This window comes from Condylura cristata, unplaced genomic scaffold (genome assembly GCF_000260355.1).
Source record: "Condylura cristata isolate star-nosed mole 26May11 unplaced genomic scaffold, ConCri1.0 scaffold00041, whole genome shotgun sequence".
Classification (NCBI taxonomy): Eukaryota; Metazoa; Chordata; class Mammalia; order Eulipotyphla; family Talpidae; genus Condylura; species Condylura cristata.
Window position 1 is genome coordinate 4651101 of NW_004567142.1, and position 11824 is coordinate 4662924.

Here is an 11824-nt window from a genome sequence, read left to right on the forward strand (position 1 = left end):
CCACGCCCGCTCATTGGTGGGTAGAGTAGGTTGGTGCTGCCAGTCCGCCGCCTTTTAGTGGTGGAGGCGAGCTAGAGGGGGCGGGGATTACCACAGCGCTAGCTGATTGGCTGTCAGTATTGTCAGTCTGACGCTACCCAAACTTGGTAGGAGGGAAGAGCGTAGGAAAAGGAGCGTGGGGGACGTGTGGTTGCCCTAGAAGTGATTAGAATTTTGCAATCGGCCTCAGCAAGGAGGCCTGGGTAAAAGGAGGAGGAGTCAGGAGGCATCGGGAAGGGACCCAGGAGCGCCGGGCACTCCAGCAGTCCCGACGGGTGGGCAGGACCTAAAAAGGGACGCCACGCCCCCTCAAGGATTGTTTGCATATTTATGAGGCACCACCGAGCTCGTTGGAGGACCTGAAAGGCTAGAGTGGCCCAAAGCGGCTTCTTTCTAGCGCATTTCCGTTTCCGTTAGGATATTGGCGGTTGTTGAGCATCATGGCAACCGTGGTAAGTGTCGGCATGCTGAGGGCTGAGGAACGAACCAGCACTGCCAAGCTGAGGGAGGACGGGCTGGGTCTGGACTCCTGTACTGAGCGGAGGGGAGGCTGAGGGCCCGGGCCCCCGGGTCTGAGGGAGGCCGGGGGCCTGGACTCGGGGTCTGAGGGAGGAGGGGACCTGGACCCCCGGGTCTGAGGGAGGCCGGGGGCCTGGACTCGGGGTCCGAGGGAGAAGAAAAGGGGCCGGTTATTCCTGTATCTGGGGTTTAAGTGGATATTCACGGCTTACTGATCAGATCCCATCCCACCCCCACCCCCGTAACGGAATCTCCAACTTTCAATCTTCTGGGCACAATCAACAGCCAGATCCCCACTCCTTTGCCCTAAACTCTGGCGAAGTGTCTATTATCTTATGTTCCAAGACATCCAGGAGCCTTGGTTGTCCCCCTCCAATTTCCCATCTCCCTTCAGCCCCAGACAACCGCCAATCTATGGATTTGACTGTTCTGGGTGTTCTATATAAGTGGAACCCTACACTGCGACCTTTTGTGTCTGGCTTCTTTTACTTTATTGAAGGGACGCTGGGAGCTGGTTTTCCAAGTTTCTCTGTTTTGTAGCATGTAGCAGTGCATCGTTTCTTTTTTGTGGCTGAGCAATATCCCATTGTATGGATAGCCCACATCTTGTTTTCCCGCTCATCAGTTGATGTACATTTTGGGTTGTGGCCACATTTGTGCTGTCAGCTATTAGCATTCATGGTGAGAGGTAGGGAAGCTCTGAGAGCTTCTCTTTTATGAGAAGGGAGGGAAGCTGACTCCTGTCTAGGAGACCTGAGGACACAGGAGTCCTCTGTACCTGCTTTTTGAATGAGCCCCAAACTTTAGGATCTCATTCATTCAAATCCCAAACCTTGAGCCCTGGAGGGAACAAGTCAGATTTAGTCCTGGACCTGCATGAGAGACACACCCACTGAGCCGGGAACCTGATGTAACTGTCTCCCTTGTGAATGTCAAATTATACGGGGCCTTCATATTTGCATGGGAGGCCCTTCTGCCTGGACATCCAGAGACCCTAGAACTAGCCCTGTAGAAAGAGAGGTCGAGGAGGACCTCCCTTAGTGAGTGACACTTGGCTCTAATTCAGTGAGGGAGGGGACAGGCTGGACTTGGGGGCCAGCACGTGCAAAGGCCTTATGGCCAAATGACTAAAGGGGCTGGTGACTATGCAGGGCCAGACTGTCCATCTGGAGGCCTTCTTTGTGTTATGGGGAGCAGGGTAAAGTTCTTTATCAAAAGATTCCTGGGCGCGAATAAGTGCTAGATCCTGGAGACAGAACCGCTGTGATTAAAACACACAGATCTTGTCTTTGGGGGACACTCTCATGGGGTCAGGCAACTAATTGCTTGGTTGATGACAACAGACAAGGGTGGGAGTGACTCTTGTCATTTGCGTGCCTGTGTGGGAAAAGAGTAGAAGGATTTGTCATGGAAGCAGGCAGAGAGACAGAGGTGGACTTGGTGACATCTGGGACCACAGGGCTCTTCTGATGTATCTTTGCCCCCCCAGACAGCCACAACCAAGGTCCCAGAGATCCGGGATGTGACGAGGATTGAGCGGATTGGTGAGTGTGGATGGGGAGCCCTAGCCTGGGTCACCCTTGACAAAGCCCGCCTGCCCGGGATCCCCAAAGGCAGCCAGCCCACTGGCTCCCCGTTGTCATGGAGCACCCAGAGTTCCAGAGCAGGGTCAGATGACATACAGGGGCCTCATCAAACCCCAACCCAGCACTGTGCTACTGTCTTAACTAGCCGAGGCATTTCTGGGTGTACTGGCCTCCTATATGGAGGTCACTTAAGTGGCTGCTGCCGACTGTTAGTGGTCAGTTCTGAACTGAATGTCCCATGTACCCAGCACACACAGGCATTAGCTCCTGCGGGCAGACAGCGGGTCTTCTCATCCGTAACCCAGCACAGGACCTGGCAGAGCAGATGCTCAGTAGATAACCATGAGCTACATGAGGCTGTGCCCCGCTGAGTCCTAAGTAACCTCGCAAGACAGGGATTGACGCCATCCAGGTTTTAGCTGACATGGCCGAGACTCGGAGCAGTCAGATCCGGGGCCTGGCTTGCACAGAGAGTGAGCTATGAATTCTGGGAGCTGGTGCTTGGTGGCGTGAGCTGTCTTCGCAAAGAGCTTTCCTTGCAGGGACGAAACTCCCCTCTCGTTCACACTCATCCATTCGGTGCCTCCCTAAGAGGCAGCTAAGGGCTTTGTGGCTGTGAGCGGGGGTTCCGGGCGCACACTGCAGGCGCCCCTTCCCACCTGTGTGTGGAGGGACAGCTTGCCTTGAGGACAGTTAAAGTCATCGGCTGATAGGCCATCCCATCTGGTCACCCGCATAAGGCAGTTCGCACGCACAGGCCGGGTCCAGGTTTTCACTGTCAACGGACCAGGTACTGCGGGGAGCTAAGACCACGTAGGCTCGAGTTGCTCCAGAGCCGACCCTTGTGCTCACAGTCTGCTGCAGGGGTTGACATGCCTCTTAAAGGCCGGAGAGTGAAGCATCTCTGCTGAGGAAAACCCGCTGTTGCCCCAGCAGCTGAGGACAGTCTGTAAGGGACGGGTGTGACTGTTCCAATAAAGCTTTATTTGCAGAAGCCAGGGGCTGGCCCTGGCTAGTGTTCGCTAAGCCCTGCTCTCCTATAAAGCCCTGGAAGCCCATGTCTTGGCCTGTGATCTAGACCAGTGACCTGACCTGCCAGCCACTCCCCACATCCGCGTCAGCGTGGGTCTGTGGCGTTGCTAAAGCCCAGAAGCTGTCCGGGCACAGAGGAGCTGAGACTTCTGCATCTCAGGGTTACAGTTAGACCATAAACACAAAGCCACCTTGCTCCCTCAGCCCCCAGCCCCCTGCCAAGGGCCAGCTGCAGTTACCTTAACTGGGTGTCCGTCCGCTTGGTCCTGCTCCGGGAGCCTCCACTGAGCATTTACCTTGTCTCGCCACCCTCCCAGTCAGCCTGGGGTCCAGGGCCCCTTTGGGCCCAGGAGAAAACCAGGACTTGGAAGTCAAGCTCACCTCAGACCATGCACTGGCACGAGCTGGCCAGTAACTGTCTTCTGGTTCTTCCCCGCACGCAGGCGCTCACTCCCACATCCGCGGGCTGGGGCTGGATGACGCCTTGGAGCCACGGCAGGTAGAGCAGCTGGAGACGGGCTGGGGTGGCTGTTCCGTGTAGACCGTGGGTGGGGTCCCCCAAGGCTGCAGGCGGTGTGGGGGCTGTGCTAGGGTCTTGCACACCTTTGGCTACACAGTTTAGCTGAGCCCCGTGTCACGTGGAGCGTCACCAGTCTTAAATACTGAGGTAGGAAAGGCTTTTGGCTTTTCCTCAGAGCCCCAGCCTACAGCGTCCGCTTTCACCTCGCCAGCTGGAAGGTAAGAAGCAGTGGTCGCCCCGGCGGTAACAGCGTGTGCTCCTTGCCTCCCACCCCGCAGGCTTCCCAGGGCATGGTGGGGCAGCTGGCGGCCCGGCGGGCGGCCGGTGTGGTGCTGGAGATGATCCGGGAAGGGAAGATCGCTGGGCGGGCCGTCCTCATCGCAGGCCAGCCCGGCACCGGGAAGACGGCCATCGCCATGGGTAAGCGGCCTCGGGCGGGCGCCCCCAAGTCAGTGCGGCCAAGCTCGCAGACAGCGGGCGTCCGCACGGCAGGTGGGCCGTCCCAGCACCTGCGTGGTCTCCCGCCCACCTGCCTCCTGGCCTCTGTACTTGTTCCAGGTCAGGGTCACCCCCTGTTCTCAGAGCGTTGCTTAAGCTCCAGCCTTCACGCCCATCCTCCACGTAGGAGGGAGAAAGGAGTGTTATATTGGGTCGTTGCTGCTGAATTGACTTGGGGCTATGGAAAAATAACAGCGAAGGCGAAGCTGAGCGTTGAATAGACAGACAGCAGCCTCCTGTAACGCACCAGCCGCTTGCAGGCTGTGGCGCACGCCGCTCCCTCACCCTCCGGAGGCGGGCGGCTCCCTCGCCGAGCTTCCCCTCCCGTCCCGCTCACTCCCACCTGTGCTCAGTGGAGGGCCCAGGCAGCGAGACTGACAGGAAAGTAGCTCTTATTCGGGTGCTCCAGCGTGGCAGACCCTGGACCCGACACAGTTCTCGTAGATGTTTCTGGAGCGTCCGTTGCAGGGGTGGCCATGGACTGTTTTAGGATGCTGTGTCCTGTCCTGTGAGGAACAGACAAGGCTCCTGACCCAGTGGGGGAGCAGAGGGGGAGCAGTGGAGGAATGTGGTAGCAGCTGTGAGGAGAGGCTTCCCAGGTCATTCCGCCCTGGGCTGAGACTGGGTGTCTGGACGGGTCATCGGGAGCACGGAAGAATTCCCTGGTCAGGAGGGTTCTGGGGGTCTTGACTCAGAGCTCAGCAGAACCTTCTGAAAGACGAGCTCTGTACTCAGTAGTTGCGTGAGCAGTCCCTCCCGCTCCCCGACCCCACGTCCCAGGCCTGAAAGTAAGCTCGTCCCGTCGCTGCTCTGGTCAGGTGCTGGCTGAGTGACAGAGCTGCGATTCAGACTGAGGCAGTTGGACTCCAGAGCTGTCTTTCCTAGTTCTTCTCAGCCCCTTGGACCCCACGCCTCCCTGCTCAGCACCCCCACGCCCCAAGGCCAGACAGCCCTTCGAGGCTGGGAGACAGGCGGGCAGTGTGCGCTTCTGATCTGGCCTCCTGTGCAGGCCTCGCCCCTGGGCTTCTCTCCCGCCTGAGGAAGGAGGACACCTGGGGTGCCACAGTGTTGATGTCAGGGACCTACTACAAGGGCCACCCCACCCACCTGAGCCCTCCTCCCCAGGCATGGCACAGGCCCTGGGCCCTGACACGCCGTTCACAGCCATCGCCGGCAGCGAGATCTTCTCCCTGGAGATGAGCAAGACGGAGGCGCTGACGCAGGCCTTCCGGCGGTCCATCGGCGTTCGGATTAAGTAAGCGCGGACCAGGCGCCAGGTGTGGTGCCAGCGCCCAGCCGCCTGGGGACAGTCCCGTGGTGGCAGCTGGGGCTGTGCGTGCGGGCTCACGGGACTCAGCGGCCCTCCGGGCCTCTGCTCTCTGTTCTCGGATAGGGAGGAGACAGAGATCATCGAAGGGGAGGTGGTGGAGATCCAGATTGACCGGCCAGCAACAGGCACGGTGAGTCTGCTCCTGAGTCTAGGCGGTGGCCTGGACGGGAGGGTGGGAGCGCCGGGTCCACAGTGAGGTCAGAACCCCGTGGAACTTTCCAGGTGCAGATTGACACCATCTGCTTGCCCATGGTAGGGCTCTGCTGGGGGGGGGGGGGCACCTGTCCTTAGGGCGGACTGAGCAGGGGAAGTCAAGTGTTGGAATGATGAGAAAGTGGATCTGGAAGATTCTCATAGTTAATTCCTTACAGTTTGACTTAAAAACCTGTTTTGTGGGATTTATACAGCTTAGCCCTGAAAGGTGGTTCCCTCCAGCTGAACGTGATCCTGTGATTAGCTCTTTTTTTTCAGACTAAGAATGTCTTTAATCTTTTTTTGTTGTAAAGAAACAGATACAAAGAAACAGCTCAAATAAGTGTGTCATCCAAGGATAAAACAGATGCCTCCTCCTCCAACACTCCAAACCTCCCCACCACCACTGTCGCTTTTCTTTAGAGTTTTATCCCTCAGCCATGCATTCTTTTTTTTTTAAGAGTTATTTATTTATGCATTCAGAACTGGGGTACAGGCCAGAGGTGCAGGGGGTGAGAGGATTCACAAGGGACAGAGTGTGGAGCAGAGCAGGCAGTCTGGTGAAATACACTGCTGAGGGGAGCAGCGGGAAGACAGGAGAGGTCTGCTGCGCCCTGTGGGTCACCTCCCTGGCTGGGGATCGAACTCGCGCTGCAGTGGCTGCAGGTGGCTTCACAGTTCTGGGCTTCACCTGCTGCGCCACCAGGGAGGCCGCTTCACTCTCCATCTTTGTCAGCAGCCTTCTGTGGCACTGTTGAATGTTGACGGTCGAGGGGGGTTGTCTCTACAGGGGGGCTACCCCAAAAGAGTAAAATACAAATCCCAAGCCCCGTCACTCCAGCCCTTTCCCCTGCCACTTGCCCCACACAAGGGGTGACTCACCCAGGAAGCGGTGCAGGGGAGGACAGATCCCTGGAGCTGCCGGGACGAGCCTGGAAACGCCGCTGCTTATCCGGCGCCAAGGCGGGGCACTTTTGTTTTCTTGGCTGTATTTAGCTTGGGTCTGTTTCCTAGTTTGACGATCAACAAAAACAAAACACCTTGTATTTGGGTATAAGAAGGCGTGAATGTTAAGAGTGTCACCCCCATTGGGCATGGGGGCGGTGCTTTCTCTCTTAGGCATTCTCTTATCTCTTGTGCTTTTCATTAATGGCTTTCTGGGGGTGCCCATGACCTTCAGTGGGTGACACACGACTGTGTCTCCAGGCAGCTCCTGTCACGACAGGGACAGTCTTCCTCTCAGAGCTTCCCTGCCCCTTTTGAAGCTACCTCAGGGAGTCACTGGGGCCTTCTGAGCGCTTCCTTGTCCTGTCCCCGACCTCAGGGCTCCAAGGTGGGCAAGCTAACCCTCAAGACCACGGAGATGGAGACCATCTACGACCTGGGCACAAAGATGATCGAGTCCCTGACCAAGGACAAGGTCCAGGCCGGGTAAGCAATGGGGCCGTGTCGGGTGGCCAGGCTCGGGGGCTGCAGCCTCTTGCTCACTCCCGCCCTCCCTCCCTGCAGGGATGTGATCACCATCGACAAGGCCACAGGCAAGATCTCCAAGCTGGGCCGTTCCTTCACACGGGCCCGGGACTATGACGCCATGGGTTCCCAGGTGGGCCTGCCCTGGGGTGTCCCCGGGCCCCAGGGTGCTGCCGTCTCGTGCATGACCCCCACGGCCCTCAGGGTCTGGTTCTGGTGTTCCCAGCTCTCTCTACCACCTTGCGCAGCTGGGGACCCTGAATTTGGTGCTTTGCTCGGGGTTTCTGAGTCTCCAGGGGCCCCCACCTCTTGCAGGACTCGACCACCCCGGTCCTGACTACCTCTCAGGCCTGGGGCTTCTGCATGACCCCGTCCAGACTCTCCATTTCAGAGAGCCCCAAACCTCCCAGACTAGCTCGCAGTGGTCTCCCCACCCTTGACGCCCCTTCGTGTCCAACCCACTCTGCAGACCAAGTTCGTGCAGTGCCCGGACGGGGAGCTCCAGAAGCGCAAGGAGGTGGTACACACCGTGTCCCTGCACGAGATCGACGTCATCAACTCCCGCACGCAGGGCTTCCTGGCGCTTTTCTCTGGTGAGACTTGCCCTGCTCCTGTGCCTCCCCCGTCCCGTGCCCATGGCCAACCCCCCCCCCCAGGCCGTGCCAGCTGTCTGTCCTGTCTCCTGGGTACAGCTTGTCCACACCCCCACTCAGTGTTGTCTCGGGCCACTCAGGAGAGCTGAGGGGGTGTGTTCTGCCCCTCCCCTGTGGGTTCTCTCTCTAACCCCTGGAGGGTCACTGCAGTCTCCCTGGCCCTCCTGTCCACTTAGCGCTCCACTCTTGGCCTCTCTGTCCACTTGCCCGGTATCCCATCATTGTCTGTCTCTGCCCACCTTCCGGCCTGGGTCCTCTGATGCCCACACCCCACCCCTGCAGGTGACACAGGTGAGATCAAGTCAGAAGTCCGAGAGCAGATCAATGCCAAGGTGGCCGAGTGGCGTGAGGAGGGCAAAGCCGAGATTATCCCTGGGGTGAGTATCACCCACGGGTGGCTGGGGAGAGGGGCGCGGTGTGGCGTCTGACACACCCCCTCGTGGCTCCCAGGTGCTTTTCATCGATGAGGTCCACATGCTGGACATCGAGAGCTTCTCCTTCCTCAACCGGGCTCTGGAGAGTGACATGGCACCCGTCCTCATCATGGCCACCAACCGCGGCATCACCCGGTGAGCTGCGCCGCACGGGCCCCTGGGGGAGCGTGCTGGGTGGCGGCCTGCCACCAGGAAGCAGAGCTTGTCGTGAGCACCACGTCGGGCAGGGCGGGGGCCCACACAGGATGGTGCTTTGCCCTTCAGCCGGGTAGACCAGGGCCCGATCTTCAGGGCCGGCCACGCTGTCCACAGAGCGCCTAAGGCTGCAGTCACCTAACTGCCCAAGCCCCCCGGTGCTACAGAAGACACGAGGGCTCTGTGAGATACTTGGGAGCACGGGGTGCCCAGTGTCGTGTGTGCAGTGCTGCACCCCCACCCCGATATCGGGCAGCTGGCCATGCCTTCAGGGTAGACAGGCGACTCTGTTAAGCCGTCGGTAGTCCAGCACACGGAGCCAGGTCATGTACTGACAAGATGACCGTGACCCAAGGAGCTCCGGAGCCTGAAGGTGCATTTCCCCAGGAGCAGTGGTTCTCGTTCGCTCCCGGTGTGAGCCCTTCGAGAACGGGCTCCAGGGGTGATGGCAGCCACCGTGTCCTGCGGGCTGCCCCGTGCTGGAGCAGGTGTGGCCACAGCTGACCGGCACTGCCCTTGCCGGGTGGAGCTTGGTGTCCGGCAGGGGTGGGGCCTGGGGCCTGTAATCCCTGATGTGACTCCTGGCCAAGCCGGCCGGCTCCACGCGCGGTGACGCAGGGGCCGGGACAGCCCGCGCGGGCGGGCAGTGACGCCAGCCGTGAGCTGAAGGTTAAGTGGCGTGTGGGCGGGTGCTCACAGAGGAAGCGGGAGCTGCCTTCCTGGGGTATCCCCCGACAGCCTCCCTGCGCCCCCTCAGCATCCGGGGCACCAGCTACCAGAGCCCCCACGGCATCCCCATCGACCTGCTGGACCGCCTGCTCATCGTCTCCACCACGCCCTACAGTGAGAAGGACACGAAGCAGATTCTGCGCATCCGGTGCGGGCCTGGGGCGGCCGGGCGGCCTGTGTGGCGGGGGCTGGGCCGGGAGTCGGGGAGGTTGGTGGCCCGGCCCACACCTCAGTGTCCTTCTGACGCCGCGTCCTGTGATGTGAGGACGCAGGCCCCACGCGGCCTCCAGGAGGAGGGCAGGGTTTCTGCTGCTGCGGCCTGGCCCTGCCTGAAACTCCTCCCCACCTGCCCGCAGGTGTGAGGAGGAAGACGTGGAGATGAGCGAGGACGCCTACACGGTGCTGACCCGCATCGGCCTGGAGACCTCCCTACGCTACGCCATCCAGCTCATCACGGCCGCCAGCCTGGTGTGCCGGAAACGCAAGGTCAGACAGCTGGGTAGGCCCCAGCCGGCTTGCGAGCTTTGATCCATCTGGCCCAGGCCCAGGGGCCCTCGCAGGCGGGACATCTGTGCGTGTTAGAATTGAGGAGACTGTGGGCTGGAGAGGTGGCCCGGGAGGCGGCTGAGGCGGGATCTGGACCCAAGCCGTCTGGCCCCCACGTCCCCTGCCCCGGGGGACGCCCCGCTGAGTGTCACCGCCCCCCGTCAGGGCACAGAGGTGCAGGTGGATGACATCAAACGGGTCTACTCGCTCTTCCTGGACGAGTCCCGCTCCACGCAGTACATGAAGGAGTACCAGGACGCCTTCCTCTTCAACGAGCTCAGTGAGTCCCTGCTCGCCCGGCCCAGGCCGCCCGCCCCCAGGAGGGCCCTGGCCGGGGAAGCTCAGGCCCTGCGCTGCGGGCCACACTGACCACGTGGCCTTCCTTCTCCCCACAGAAGGCGAAACCATGGACACCTCCTGAGCCGATGTCGCCCCCGCCCACTCCGCCCTCCCCTGTTTTCTACCAGAGTGACTTTATATAAAATGATTCTGAAACTGGATCCACTGAGAGTGACTGTGTGTCTGAGAGAGCGAGAGTCAGAGAAGCGCACACGGGCCCCGGTGCAGGCAGCCGAGCCCAGACTGCAGTGCCAGAAGCCTTTATTGGAGGGGAGGCGGGGAGCAGCCACCCCCAGCAGTCGGGGCAGCCGTGGGTGGTGGCCTCAGAGGAAGAGCAGGCCCGGGAGAGGGGGCTGTTCACAGGCCAGGGGCTGGGCCCTGGGGCCCCCGCAGTCGGAGCTGCTGAGGCGGCAGGGTCCACAGTGACAGCTGAGGGCCACAGGGAAGGAGACCGTGGGGTCCACGCCAGGTGGGCAGTTGGGGAGTCTGATGGAGGCGAAGCGCAGCTCTTGGTAGGTGCACACCGGCTGGGGCATGGGCGGCAGGGCGGCCCGCAGCACCCGCATCTGCAGAGCGTGGGCAGGTGGGCCTCTGCCGGGGGCAGCCCACCCCGCTCCCACTGCCGCCCGCAGGTTCCCAGAGGCCCTGGGCGCTGCCTGCCCAGCAGGGACACCCTGCCCGGGCCACACCCCCCTTCCCTCCCAGCCGCCCGCCTGTGCTTCCAGGGTCTGGCCTGGTGACCCACCCTGGAGCCGGGCGGTGCCATCCCCCGCCTGCGGGCTGGCCCTCCCCCCCGGGGCAGCTCACCTTGCTGGAGCAGTAGCCAGCGCAGATGCTGGTGGTGAAGGTGATGCAGACCGGGCAGGCCTCGTTCTCTGCCGCCAGGGTGGCGTTGATGGGCCTGCACAGTGGCCGCAGTGGCCCCCTGGATGCCCACACCCCACCCACGCTCAGCAGCAGCCACAGTAGCAACCCCTGGGAAAGGTCAGTGCCTCAGAGCCCACCTGAGACCGCTGCCCTCAGCCCTGACCCCTGTATTCATTGACCTGGCCCTGCCAGAGACCTTGCGTTGAGGGCCCACCCGCCACTTTGATTTCCCCAGGAACCCCAGACACCTTAGAACCCCCGATGCCCACCCTCAGGCCCTGCCCCACCTGCCTCCCGCCCAAAGCCTGCCTTTGGCAGTCCACACCGTGTTGCCCAAGCCCCAGGACTCGAGTTGCGGGGCGCCCAGGGGCCCCACTGACTTACCTGGAGCGGCTCCATCCTCAGTTCCTTCCCTATCGTGTTTACCTGGTCTTATACCTGTAGGCTGTGGGGGTGGCAAGGCCACTGGCCAGGCAGCAAGGTGGGGTAACCTGGACACTAATCCCCCTCGGGGGCGAGCAGCAGACAAGGTCAGGGAGGTGCTGGAGCAGCTGGTGGAGCACCCGCACCCCACCCCCAGGTTGCTTCCACGCCAAGAAGCAGGAGACAGCTGAAGCTGATTCACCCACTGGGTTCAGACAGGCTGTGCTGGGGGCACAGGAAATTGGGTCTAGGAAGCCGGGTGCCCCCTGCCGGGAAGCCCTGCCTCGGTGGGGGCGGGGGAAGAGCCCAGAGGGAGGATTAAAGTCGCCCCTCGGGCTTCTCGGGAAGAGTCTGGGGGCAGCCTGAAACCCTCCCGAGCCGGGGGAGCCCCTCCGGAGGGGCGCGGCTGGTGTTCCCCGGACATCGACCTGCCAGGGGATTTAGCTAGCGCC

General features: G+C 61.1%; 2 protein-coding genes across 2 annotated transcripts; one reads left to right on the top strand and one right to left on the bottom strand.

The window, feature by feature from the left end:
- The first annotated feature begins 230 nt into the window (after positions 1-230).
- RUVBL2 (RuvB-like AAA ATPase 2) lies at positions 231-10228 on the top strand. The gene is made up of 15 exons (XM_004694273.2): positions 231-491; positions 2048-2102; positions 3620-3675; positions 3975-4116; positions 5320-5449; positions 5588-5654; positions 7041-7147; positions 7226-7319; positions 7656-7779; positions 8122-8216; positions 8290-8408; positions 9226-9345; positions 9554-9683; positions 9909-10023; positions 10139-10228. Exons 1-15 carry the CDS (start codon positions 480-482, stop codon positions 10162-10164), a joined length of 1392 nt encoding a protein of 463 aa, XP_004694330.1. The 5' UTR covers positions 231-479; the 3' UTR covers positions 10165-10228.
- Positions 10229-10346: 118 nt separating this feature from the next.
- On the bottom strand, positions 10347-11348 carry LHB (luteinizing hormone beta polypeptide). Its single transcript, XM_004693994.2, has 4 exons — positions 11334-11348; positions 11164-11236; positions 10890-11074; positions 10347-10648 (listed from the first exon to the last, which is right to left on the bottom strand). The coding sequence occupies exons 1-4, from the start codon at positions 11346-11348 to the stop codon at positions 10406-10408; spliced, it is 516 nt and encodes a 171-aa protein (XP_004694051.1). The 3' UTR covers positions 10347-10405.
- Between the last annotated feature and the right edge of the window lie 476 nt (positions 11349-11824).

Bases quoted from the DNA above. Each gene is read 5' to 3' on its own strand.
- LHB (XM_004693994.2), bottom strand. The intron at 11,075-11,163 runs GTGGGCCCTCAA...GTGGGCTCTGAG, and splicing joins TGGGGAAATCAAAGTGGCGG to GCACTGACCTTTCCCAGGGG. The intron at 10,649-10,889 runs GTGAGCTGCCCC...CACGCTCTGCAG, and splicing joins CTGGCTACTGCTCCAGCAAG to ATGCGGGTGCTGCGGGCCGC.
- RUVBL2 (XM_004694273.2), top strand. The intron at 7,320-7,655 runs GTGGGCCTGCCC...CCCACTCTGCAG, and splicing joins ATGACGCCATGGGTTCCCAG to ACCAAGTTCGTGCAGTGCCC. The intron at 9,346-9,553 runs GTGCGGGCCTGG...ACCTGCCCGCAG, and splicing joins AAGCAGATTCTGCGCATCCG to GTGTGAGGAGGAAGACGTGG.